General features: G+C 31.9%; 1 protein-coding gene across 5 annotated transcripts in view; it reads left to right on the top strand.

The window, feature by feature from the left end:
• Wrn (WRN RecQ like helicase) overlaps positions 1-13,278 on the top strand; it is a 151,251-nt gene that overhangs the window by 103,435 nt on the left and 34,538 nt on the right. For all 5 annotated transcript variants that reach the window (XM_063239798.1, XM_063239799.1, XM_063239800.1 and 2 more), the window contains 4 exons: positions 2,312-2,493; positions 6,090-6,191; positions 7,542-7,634; positions 11,979-12,120. In XM_063239798.1, coding sequence (XP_063095868.1) covers positions 2,312-2,493; positions 6,090-6,191; positions 7,542-7,634; positions 11,979-12,120 — 519 coding nt within the window. The remainder of the gene's footprint in view (positions 1-2,311; positions 2,494-6,089; positions 6,192-7,541; positions 7,635-11,978; positions 12,121-13,278) is intronic.

Raw genomic sequence — 13,278 nt, forward strand, 5'->3', positions numbered from 1 at the left:
TACTAAATCTTAATAGGGACCATTCTTCAAGCCATTAACAGACCATTGATTTCTTCTTGAGAAATTACTAATTATTGTAAACTAAACCTTTTCCCAAAATATGACCAGAGCGTAAACTTTATCCAGATGATGTTTTGATGGCTTACTTTATTTGAATTTCTTCCTAATATTCATTAAAACATTAATATTTTGAAATACGGTTTAAAAAATCCTCTCAGTGATCTTTAATTTTATCTAATTTCTAGAAAGGTTTTTGTACATATGCTGCTCTGTTTTCCCTTAACAGGATGTTACAAATTTTTGGTTACATTATGAAGATTAATAGATTTATATTGATTATTTCACCCCAGGCCAGTGGTGGTGAACCTATGGCACATGTGTTGTAGGGAACTTTGTGTCATTGAGAATTCTGAAAGGTCCACCGTAGGCTGATAACTAAATTTGTCCTGTGGAGTCTTTTATTGACCTTTTTAAATGGCTCACATGTGTCACATTTGCATTGAAAGTTCTCATACACTTTTTCAAGATGATGAAAAGACATTTCATTATCCTCATAGAATAGCCCGGTGTTCTTGGAATTGAGTGCTTGCCATTATTTATTGCTGATAGCATAAATTACAGAATTTTAAATACTTACTTTCCTGGGTTTTTTTGAGTCTACTTATACTTTAGTGTGAACCTAAAAGCAGAGCTGATCTCTTAGTGAACTCCCAATGATGATGTTTTCATCCTATAATTTAAAAAGAAATACTTTTATTTCACCTTATTATAACCAAATAAAATACTTTTATTTCACCAAATTATAACCAATATACTTTTATTTCACCTTATTATAACCAACCACATTTAGATTCAGAATAGCATTATAATCATTCATTGCATTTAATCTTCATTTTTTGTATCCTTTTATATTCTCACTTGCTGTTTCAAGATGCTTTGAGTTTATTTCCTTTCTAGAATGAAATTATGAATAACATTGATAGACATTTTTATTCATACGTGAAAGTCCACAGGGATATTTTGAAAATAAAGTCTGGAATTGATCTCATCTAAAAATAACATGTTTAGGCTGGGGATATATCTCAGACATCACCTGCCTGGCAAGTCTGAGGTCATTAGTTCAATTCCCAGTATCAAAAAAATAAAAAATAAAAATAATGTGGTTAGAATTATTGTGTTGTTCACTGACGCTTAAGTAAAGCCAAATTGCCTGGACTTTCTTTGTTCAAAGCTTTTACTTATGTTCATTCATGTAACTTTCTCTCACCTATCTCATGCATTGTTTAATTGTCCATTATCTTCCTTCTTTTTTTCTCATTTATCCTTTTCTTTTCCTTTGTCCTTCTAGTTCATCTTAGCATGTCTCTTTTTCAAAATAGCACTTTTAATTTTTATTATACATGCAAATTGTTCTGCCATGTTTGCAATGGAAATCAGCCCGATTCCATCACCACTTCAGTTTCCCATCCCAGCTCTGAGACTGTAGATGTCTGTTGCTGTATCCCGCTGTGACTTGTGTGCGCTGCTGTCACTTTAATATTTTCCTATTATAATAGGCATTTATCTGTTGCTGCAATCTGCAGGATGGAGGTTCTGTCACTGTCACGTTCTGCGCTCTCCTTTTCTCACCTAGTCCATGCATTTCTCACCTTTCTTCTCAGTTTATTTATATCATATTTTGATGAGATGAATATATGAGATTTACACAATCTATAAATGTGTTTTATCTTTAAATAATGTGGTGTGTTATGGTTACTTTGCTTGCCTTTTTGTATTCTTATTGTTAATACTTTTATAAGTTTTTTTAAAGCTTTCTGTGTACTTATTACTAATTCTTCCTTAATCTTTCCCCAATCATGTAAATCTTATCTCTATATAGTCATACGTATCATATCATCATATCAGTTTTACTATCTTAAATATGTAGAGATAAACACTTTCACTGTACCATCATTAGTGAGAAATTTTCCTGTTAGGGTAATGTTAGAATAAAGTATCTGCAATCAGATATGACACTTAAAACTTCATAGTAATGTAAGTTATAATTTAATACAATACACAGTTTAAGAACCTTTTGTTATGTATTAACAAATTGTAGAGAGATACCCTTTTATCTACTACTTTTTCTAGAGAGCATTTTATGTTCACCAATTCTTAAATTGGGCAGATAATTTTTTTAAATCTATAAGTGACTAGATCAAATTATGTTAAATTCAGTTTTATGCCAGAAACATGAGGGAACAAATTACTAATTTTTTGAAAGTTTTGTTCTATATTTAGTTTGTCAAACTGTGTTGTTATTTATTCCCAGTGCATAATAGCTACTATAGCTTTTGGAATGGGCATTAATAAACCGGACATTCGCAAAATCATTCATTATGGCGCACCTAAAGAAATGGAATCCTACTACCAGGAAGTTGGTAGAGCTGGCCGAGATGGACTTCCAAGTTCCTGTCATGTACTGTGGGCTCCAGCAGACATTAACTTAAATAGGTAAAAACATTTAGTGCTTTTACCTTGTTGAGTTCTCTTTTTTCCATGAAAGGTTTTAAGGCACTGTCCTAAATTACATGTAGGTAATTTGCGAGTGTGTTTAAAGTCCCCTGCCAAATCCAACCCCAAACAAAAAGCAGAGGGTATCTGTGAAAACGTTTATGATAAGTGCTGCCACAAAGGGGAGATGACCTAATCTCCTGGCTCAGTTGGTATGTGGAATTAACTAAATCAGGGCTATTCTTTGGTAATCTTCACTGATATTGTATATCAGTGAACAAAATTTTTTCCTTAGATCCTATCAAGTTGTAATATGTTTTCAACCATAATTATTTCAAGTATTGTTTATTGTTGAGTCTTCTCATGTTACAATAATAAGTACTTATTCTAAGATTTTCTACCAGTCTCTTTTACATTCATTTCCTTGGTTAATCTCATGAGAGCATCCCATCTCTCTTCAACTATTGACTATAAAGCTATAAAACTATAAAAATTATTGACTGAATAATGTTATCATGTACTAACAGATTAGCATAAAAATACTGGTTAAGTGTTTAATTTCTGGGAAATTATTTTACTTACATACTAAATAGCTATTTTTCGACACTTAACTTCTTTGATATTAGAAAGGAAATATCAAAGAACTGGAAAGGAAAGCTTGCAAAAATTTAGAGGAGAATTTACCAATTCAGCCTTTCACTTAGAGAACAAAAACATCAGGAAAAGAGAAAAACCTATACATGTAACTTGCCAATATGAGGTTATTTTAAAAATATTTATCTTCATGTTGCTGAATAAATTCAAGTTTTCAGTGGATATATCATTTGTAATGAGTGAATACCTACTCAGTGCAGGTTTTGTCTTTATGATTCATCAGTGAGTTTTGAGTGTAGAATTCGTAGTATAATGGAGTTGATAGATCTTAATTAGAAAATCATATATTTGTGGATGTCTAGGGTTTGTTTTACTCTTCTCTTTTTGCATCTGAAAATTAAAGTGATCAAATTTTGTTACTAAGTGCATCATGCAAATATGTTTGATGGTGTATGTTAATATAAAAAAATTGAAACTTAAGAGCTGTGAAGGAAAATGTACTGAGTAGAGTACATAATGGCACATGATCTTTACCAAGTCGTAAAAGTTAGGTAAGGCTTTATTGAGGATACGATCGTTTAGGAAGTATCTGAAAGAATAATAGAAATTGATTAGATAAAAATATTTGCTATAAATTTTGTTTTTTCTAAAAGTGATCAGTAGCTTTTGCTTATTAACTTAAAAACAGTAAAATCATCTTCTCCTTACACAGAAAAATTCTTTTTCCTTTTTGACATCAATGTCTATATCAAGCTTTTTATGGATTAATTTAATATAATTGGCGTATAACACAGCTGTGTGTGGTCTATTAAATCTGGGATATAGCAAGTGTAAGTTGATTCCTACCAGTTCTTATTTGTGTATTACCCTCGTTGCTGAAGAAGTCATTAACAGCTTGAGTTTTTTATTGTGGCTTTATAGGTTCATCGATAACTATTTTCTGATTATCTGGGCATGCTAAGTGATAGTTTCATTAAGATTTAACAAGAAATAACAGTGATTAGTAATCATATATGGTGCTAGAGAAATTCATATAGTCAGTATATTGTAGTATCTGCAGGGTATTGCTTCTAGGATTGCCGGAGATGCCAAATTCTGAGGATATTCCCTTATATAAAATGGTATACTTACTGTTTGTATATAATATCTAGATTATTTATAGTACCTATTACAATGTAAATGCTTTGTAAGTAATTGTTTTACTTTATTGTTTAGAGAATAATCACAAGTAAAAAGTTTACATGTTCAGTGCAGATGCAAACGTTGTAAGCCTAACTGTATTTCTGACTTGAAGTTGGTTGGATCAGTTGCTGCTAAACCTTTGGGTATGGCAGGCCAGCTTCTTGAAATTTTCATATAGATAAGTTATTTTTTTATATCAGTCCTAAAGAAAAGAAAACTGTAGGGTAATCAAGGTAGACAGTTAAGCTGTTAAGCTGGATTTGTGTCATCCCTGGGATAAACTTTTTCTAGAAAAAAATGAAGTTTAAAAATAAGTGAGATTACTAACTCTCAGTTGAAATGGTTACTAATGGTTACTAATCATACATTAGATAATGTATTTTGTGATAAATATCAGTGACAAATGTGTTGAATCGTTATGTAACTGTTATGTAATTTTATTTCTATTTATTTTGTGATGCTTGGAGTTGAACCTAGGGCCTCTCCCCATGAGAGTCAGTTACCCTGCCACTGAGCTACTCTTGGAGTCCTTGTTGCATAATTTTGTATTTCTTATTGCAGAAACTACACCACAGGCAAAATCCCAATGCTGTCAGCTCTGTTATCTTAAGCAGTCAAACCTGATAGATAACAGTGATCCTTTTAAGAACAGATATGGTGATCAGATTTGCAAAATGATCTCAATTCAGTTAACTAGGTTTAACTGATTTCTATTAATGTTATTATTTTTAGAATTTTTCTTTTTTTAGCGATTTACAGTTTTTTTCTCAAAAGTGATGTGAATACTGATGAGATTATTTAAATGAAGTCACTCAAAGCAATTATAAGGATCATCTGAGAATGTAGGAATTTATTTTCCTTGTTAATGCTATCTCAGGAAGAGGTGAACTAAATAAGAACACAGTAAATAAAGCCAAAAACAATAAACAAACAAAATCCCCAAAACTCATATTTGCCTTGAGCCAGGAAGAGTGAGATGAGGCAGATAATAAACCTAGGACCTAGACTCAACACTTAGAAGAAATTAGGATGGGGTGCAGGTTACATAGAAGGGAATGGTAGTTAATAGCGTTCAATTACAAGAATGTTTCTGAGTAACAAATCATTTAGGTATTCCTAGAGTTCTCTGAGGATTGTTCAGGGATTATTTTGATCAGTCAGAAGGTTGAATAGAGCGTTTTGATTAGGATCAGTGTTAACACTTAGATCTTTTAAGTACTTCATTTTTAAACTTTTGTAATATCTGAAGAACAGTTCTACCCAGATTTTTATTTATTCTTAGAAAAGTATGCAAAAGTATTTGGATTCACAGAGTTTCTTCATAGAGAACTAGCAGTGAACAGTCAGGATGAGTTATTGCAGCCCTGACTTTTTAAAAAATGAACACATATTTTTAATGTTATTTAAAAATTTTAAAGATGTTGAGTATTTTGGCGAAAACATAGCATCAGTATAAATGCTTGAGGAAAAACTTAATTCTGATACTTTAATGCTGTCTTCAAATATCCCTCTGAAGAGTTTATACAGATTAAGGCTTATGCTGGAGCAGGGTGCCTGTTTTACCCACCATTTCTTATATAGATACTTTGAATTAGTCATAGAGAATAATTTCCTGGGGAAAGGTCATAATTCCTAGGTAACAGAAGACTTGCAAGCAGCCAAAACTGTGTCCTGGGAGGCACTGCTGGGAAGGGGTGCAAGAGAACTTTCTGGATGTAAAAGGAATGTTGATAGAAGAGTGGGTTTTGAAAAAAACTAATTAAAAAAATAGCAAAATTGCAAACAGTTTTAAATGATCCTGTGATATTTTTAATTGACAGGTACCGCTTTTTTGAGATACATAATGAAAAGTTTCGATTATACAAGTTAAAGATGGTGGCAAAAATGGAAAAATATCTTCATTCCAACAGATGTAGGCGGCAGTATGTATTTTTGCATTTTATATCAATTGATAGCATGGGTCCAAGAAAAAAGTCTTGTTATTTATTATGAGTAGTTTGAATGAGCATTATATAACATATGTCCTGAATTTTTAACCACTTACCAATTCAATTATGTAAGTACAAGATTACCAAAAACGCATTTTTTTGTTAATTTTTATAAAATAATATCACAGGAAATTTTCTGTGTATGATGTTTCCTAAAATATTCAATTAACACAATATTACAGTCTGGACAGTAGTATGTAGTCTTTGAATTCTTTTTGCATTATTGTCTTTGTTTAAACAACACACTTTGCAATGTTGGCCTTTCTTTTTTTTTCTGTGGGTGGTATGATTTCAATAAAATGTCCATGAAATATTATGATGAAGACGTTGATGATGGATGTCCTGATTGATGTTTCACTACCAGCTGTTTTTCAATTATTTGGTCTGTCAGACATAATCTAGATTGTAAATGACTTTTTGAACCCCCTTGTTTTGAATAAGTAACAAATGAATTCCATATTATTTGGTCCAGAAGGGGCATAAGTATTTTATAGTAGTATTTTTTCCTCACTTTTTGATTTTAAGGTAGATTGTTAGATGTTGGTCAACTCTGTCTATATCCCCCATAGAATTATTATAATCATTAAGCACTATTGGAATTTTTTTAGTTTCATTTCTCCTTTTAATTTTTATTATTTATATATTATGAATAGTTGACAATAAAGAGACATCTTTTTTGTCTTTCCATACAGACTTCCTCTTTGATATGCTAACATTTCTCCCCTTTTTTTCAGGTTTTTCTCTTGCAGCTCTTTTGGCACTTCCTTTCCGTTCAAACTTGGTCTCCCAAACATGTCCATTTTGTATTGTAAAAAGTATAACACTAGGTTCTGGAGAAGTACTAAAATTATATCTAATATACTTATGATAAGAGTTTTTATAGTTTATAGTGCAAAACAGTAGGTTATTTTTCACAAAATAAACAGATTTGTGAAAGAAAATAATCATAACTACTTATTAGATTTCACTAGGTACACAACAAAGGTGAATCCAACATTCTGAATTAAAATGTATGCAGAAAACTGTCGATATAAAACAAATAGACATACAAGTGTTTCTCATGCAAACAAGCATTGACTAGTTGAAGTGACACCTACCTGAGCGATGCTCAGTCTATACTGTTGACTGGGATAAGGCAGCTTTATTTGTGCCTAGGAAATAGAACTCAGATACTGTGTTGAATACCAGGTAAATCAATTAAAGATGGTTTCACCTCATTTTTAGCACTGAATTTTGCATATGCACATTTATTCTTTTATTAATTTTAAATTTTCTCTTGGATAGGATCATCTTGTCTCATTTTGAAGACAAAAAACTACAAAAGGTCTCCTTGGATATTATGGGAACTGAGAAATGCTGTGATAACTGCAGGTCCAGGTAAAGATTTTTTTCTCGTGAGTGCTCTAAAAGCCTTTCGTTTTTCTTCTTTTTTCAGATATATTTAATTGAATTTTTGTTGAAGGATTTTTTTTTAAACAAAATAATGAATTTATTTAAATTTAAAAAGAAAACAGTTTAGATTATTTTACTTTTTTACAATGGAAAATAAAATGGTGGGCCCAAATTCAAAGATATCAGTAGTTACATTAACTATAAATGGTCCAAAAATATCATTTAAAGGCATAAATGATAAAAGTTGACTTTTAAATGTGACTGTATCTTACATGCTGCCTTAAGAAATCCACTGCTCAGTGGTCTAAGTGCATGCTTGGCAAACGCGAGGTCATGAGTTCAAGCCCTGGTACCGGAAAAAAAAAAAATCCACTGCATTTATAATTACATAGTTTAAAAAAGAAATAATATGAAAACACTAATTGCTGTTTTCATATTGACAGTGGAGAAGAAAGAGTGTTACCAGTGATAAAGAAAGACATCGTGGGATGTTAAAGAGTCAGTTCGGCAATTTATCAGTCAGGGTTTTCCAACAAAACAGGAACAGTGATTGTGTGTGTGTCTATGTGTACGTGTAGTGGGAGAAGGAGGAATGGTTTGATAGAACTGATTTTGAGGAACTGGTTTAAACAGCTGTGGACGTTGGTTATCTTAAATTTTTTAGGAAGGTAGCCCGTAAACTCAGGCAGGAGTTTATGTTGTACCTGTTAGACTGAATTCCATCTCCAGCTAACCTCAATTTTTGCTTTTAAGGCTTTTGGATGAGAGTCATCCATATTATTGAGGGTAATCTTCTTTATGTGAAGTCAGATGATTGTGAATAGTAATCTCATCTATAAAATACTCTTGCAGCAACACTTAGTGTCCGACCAAATAACTGAGGACCAATGCATAATCAAGTTGATACATAAATTTAACCATCACAATCAAAAGGATATAATCTTAATTGTATATACACTTAACAAAATAACTTACAGTGCCAAAAGGAGAAATGGAAAAAGCCACAATTATACTAGATGATTTCAGCAACTTCTTTAGTTACCAATAATTAGTAGACAAAAACTGAAAGAAAAGTGTAAAGAACCGTTTGACAAACTGCATCTTTTTAATTTTTATAGAAGAATCCATGTAACAGCAGCAGAGTAAACATTCTTTTTCAAGGCATGTGGAACATTTGTGCAATGTAAATTTCTAGGTCATAAAACCTTAAAAATTGAGAAGTATTCTATTTGGGTAAAGTATTATTTTAGAATAATGAAAATAAGCTAGAAAGCAATAATAGGAAGACAAGAGAGAAATCTCCAAACCATTGGAAATTAAATAACACATTTTAAAATAATCTGTGAATCTAAGAGGAAATCTCAGAGGAAATCAGAAAATATTTTGACCTGTATGAAATAAACACAAAAATACGTAGGATACTGCGGAAAAAACTCATAACATTAAATACTTACATTGTAAAAGAAGATAGGTTTCAAATCGGTCGTTAAACTTCTACCATAAGAAACAATCCTCTGCTATTGAATTATATTCATTGTACTAAAGTCTAGTTTCTGTGTCACTCTATACGCTCCAAGTCATGGCTCTCTTCACCTAGTTTTATGTCTTTGGTTTGTGAGGTACCCCACCCTTCTCGAGTTACCTCTGTCTGTACACCCCCAGGCTGTGCCAGAGTATATCCAAGATCCTGTTGGTAACTGGGGAAAGCCAGCAGTCTACTGAGGTTGGAGCTGAATGTAGGTACCATGGTAGAAAGGTCGAGCAATCTATTGGACTTAATGCCAGCACTCTGAAACCCAGCCCTCTCCAACAACCACTCATGACTGGCTTGGCTTCTCAAGTTGAAAGGTTGGATTGCCTTGTCCTTAACTAGCCTGAGCCTTAACTTCTCTGGGGGTTTATGTCTAGCTTGCCCATTTTTTGTGACTATCTCTTGTGGCCATTTTCCACCCAGCTACTATTGTAGGGTGATCCCAGAAACCCAAAAATGCAGTTGTTCTGTAGATCTTCTATTGCTCAGTCTTAAAACAACCCCCTTCTAAAATAGCTCCTGATAAAACAGATATAGTGGGCACTCCAACTTGAGTCTGCCATACAAAAGGAGTATACTGTTAGAGTAAAACCCCATGCTGGTTTTGTATTGTTTAATGACCTTGGACTTTTCTTGGACCTAGTACTGCTGGCCAGATCCATTTTCTCTCTGGAGCTGGTGATTGTCTTTGGGAATATCTTGTATTAGCAGAGACAGGTACCCTTCCCTGGGAGCCAGATGAGCTTTTCAGGCTGCTTTGTCCTTTTTTCTGCATTGTGCTCAGTTTTTCTAGCTTCTCTGTCATTTCCCAGTTTTCCTGTCAGTTCCTTCCTAATTCTCAGAGAGCTCTTTTTTTAATTTTTTCTTTACCAAGATCTTATTTTCCAGTTACCTCTATTCTAGGTCTTAGAAAGGCTGTATTTTATTGATAATGTTACTCTGCTATATCCCGGTTTTGGTGAAGGTTAGATATAGCTGCATAGTGCCTATAAACATGTTAAAATGTGTAGAACTTTACAAAAATACATTGAATTTAATTTTGTTTATTGAAAATAAAACAAATGACATCTACTTGGGTTAGCTGTACATCTGAGTATAGTAATTGTATAACTGTAATGTAAAAGATATGTTATTAGGGATGGAGGCATTTCTGTGTAATGGTAAATGGTTTTTTACCAAGAAGCTATAATTGTTTTGTGCACTAAAACAAAGCAAAACAAATACTTTACCCAAATAAAGTACAAAATGACATGAACTAGAAGAAATCAATAACCAGTGTCATAGTGGGAGAGTTTGATATTATTGGTAAGCTAAACAGCCAGAAAATTTGATCAGCATATTAACAAATTTTACTTATGAGATATGTGGTGTATAGAACTTTCTCCCAAACAATTCGAGCAATATATTTCAGTGTTTTAGTTCATGACTTACATGGCAAACAGTTACTATTTGTGTAGCATACTGGGCTAATCGTCAAAGTCCAGGTTTTTTCTAGAGTCCTAGGGTCTGGAATAATTAACTTTTTGGTACACCTAGGATGTATTTGCAGCATTCTGATTAGGAAACACTGAATGAAAACCTGCATTTCTAAAAAATACCTGGAGAGTTTATGAATATTGATTATGTATTAGATCAGAGGTGGCAAACTGTGGGTCAGCTTTCAATTTTCTTGGAACACAGCCATGTCTTTTTGTTTATTGTGGCTGCTTGAATTAAATAATTATCTACAGATCCTGTTGTGATCCACTAAGCCTTAAGTATTTACTGTCTGGCCCTTTATGCAAGAAGTTTTCTGACTTCTATACTAGACTATAGCTTGTTTCAAAAAATTTCAATGAGTTGTTATCCAACTCACCACATTCTCTGACCAGATGTGATTGGTTTAGAAATAAGTAAGCAGCTAAAGTAATTCATCTGAAAATTAAAGAAACACTTTAAAATAACTTAAAAATAAAACTGGAAATGTAAAAAACTTTTAGAATACTGTGATAATTTCAATAATATATATTAAAACTGGTAAAATAGTACTTTGTAGGCATTTGGTAGCTATACAGTTTCCTGTTTGAAGAGAATATCAATATCAACTAGGAATTTTACTAAACAGGTTACAGAAGGAGAATAAAATTGAATGTATTGGGTTATTTTATCTGAAATTTTAAAATATTTGTATCGACATTTCAGAGATAATTTATTTGAAGGAAAGCAATTGGATTAGGTATTTTAACTGTATTTATTTGATTTTCTTTAAGAATTCTTTTGTTTTCAACGTAAAGAATTCTCATTTTTATTAATGATAATTTGAAATCTACTTGAAGGATGACTTAGAATTTTAAATGTTCCTAAATGAAAGATTTATAATCTTTATGTCATATTTCATAGTCATTAAGATTTAAAGTAGCAATTTACTGCATAGGGAATTTGCTTTTTTAAATTTGAAATTTTATTTTTTGCAGTAACCTCCTCCCTTTTTCAACCATACCTAACACAAAGGTATAATATGTAGTTGATCAAGGGCTGATGTTCTACCTGTGATCCTGCATCTCTGCTCTCTTGAACCTGGCTTCTAGAGCATGAGAAGAGAATTATTAGCATAATGTTCTATAATGATAATTTTTTTTTCATGGTTTAGGTGTTTTACATACTCTTGGCTGTAATAAACTTCGTAGTTTCTGAAACAATTGGTACCTCTTAGATAATCGAGCATTTGGCACTTTTTGAGACAAGTGTTACATTAAATCATTTAATTCTAAAGGTACATACCTTGTCTATGATTTCTTAATATTTTATCTCTTTTATAGATTGAATCATTGCCATTCCATTAGTGATTCAGATGATACATCACAAGACTTGGGTCCACAAGCATTTCTTCTGTTATCAGCTGTGGACATCTTACAAGAAAAGTTTGGAATTGGGATTCCAATTTTATTTCTCCGAGGATCTGTAAGTATAACTGTGATTGACCTTAAAGCTTTTTTTTTTTTTTTTACTCTGCTATACTTTCTTCAGTGTTAGGAATATAGCTTTGTCTGCGACTCTTAAAAAAACTCAGAGAGTCATATTAAGTTCCAGTTAAACACACTGTTCATTACTTTAGACAAAACTTGTATGTATCATGTCTCCTGCTGTTTTGCTATTCCAAGCTAAGCCCTGAATCTTGGTCTGGAAACATTATACTGGTTTATCACATTACAGTTGGGTAAATCCTTTGACTGGTTTTTCTTAGGATAATTAAAAAAAGTTAACTTTCATTGTGTCAAGGGACTAGTAGAATAAAATTATGTCTTTTGGCACCTAGGAAACAAACTGTTTGAGGAGAACATTAATTTCAGGAATTATTTGATAAATGGTTAAGTTCAATAACAATATTGATAGGACCTTTTTTCTCCCCATTTCTTACTAGAACTATTTAAAATTTTAAGGAAGTTTTTTCCCTATTACCAATAAATTAGTTACTTTAACTGCCTTTTTTTTTTTAAAAAAGAGATTAATTGTTCTAGCATTATGATAACAAACTACAGAAAGAAATATGACCCACCTAAAACAGCTTTTTTTTTTTTAAGTCCGTGTGTATATGATTTCATTATTGATTTGGAAGCCTATAAAGCAAAGCTAATTGATTCACATGATTAGTATTGGTTAAACGAACCAAACATGGATGAAAAGATACTTTGTAAATATAAATGTTTGTTAGTAATATTTTTAAAATAATTTAAGATTATTATTTTATATGTAGAATTTAAAAAATCATTTTAGGTAAATACTTATTCGTTAAATTCCGAAGTGCTCCATGTTGGTATATTTTGAATGTTTTGTTTAGAAAACATTAAATTAGCTGAGAATTATCTTCAATGAAATATATTGGAAACATGTTAATTTTTCAGGTACCACTTTTTTCCTTTTTGGCTTTTTCTTTTTGGCCTAGGAATTCAAACCTAGCTGCAATGCTATTTTTACTTTTTATTTTTGAGATACCAAAACTTTAGTTTAAAATCTTGTTCTTCAGTTGATTAGAAATTCAGTAGTGGACTTGTTGTTTAAAGAACTTTGTCTTATGTTCTATGACTGATATTATGTATTATAAAAAAAATGTTAGATTGC

Source organism: Cavia porcellus, unplaced genomic scaffold (genome assembly GCF_034190915.1).
Source record: "Cavia porcellus strain 051 isolate PalLab524CR breed Dunkin Hartley unplaced genomic scaffold, mCavPor4.1 scaffold_29, whole genome shotgun sequence".
Taxonomy (NCBI): domain Eukaryota; kingdom Metazoa; phylum Chordata; class Mammalia; order Rodentia; family Caviidae; genus Cavia; species Cavia porcellus.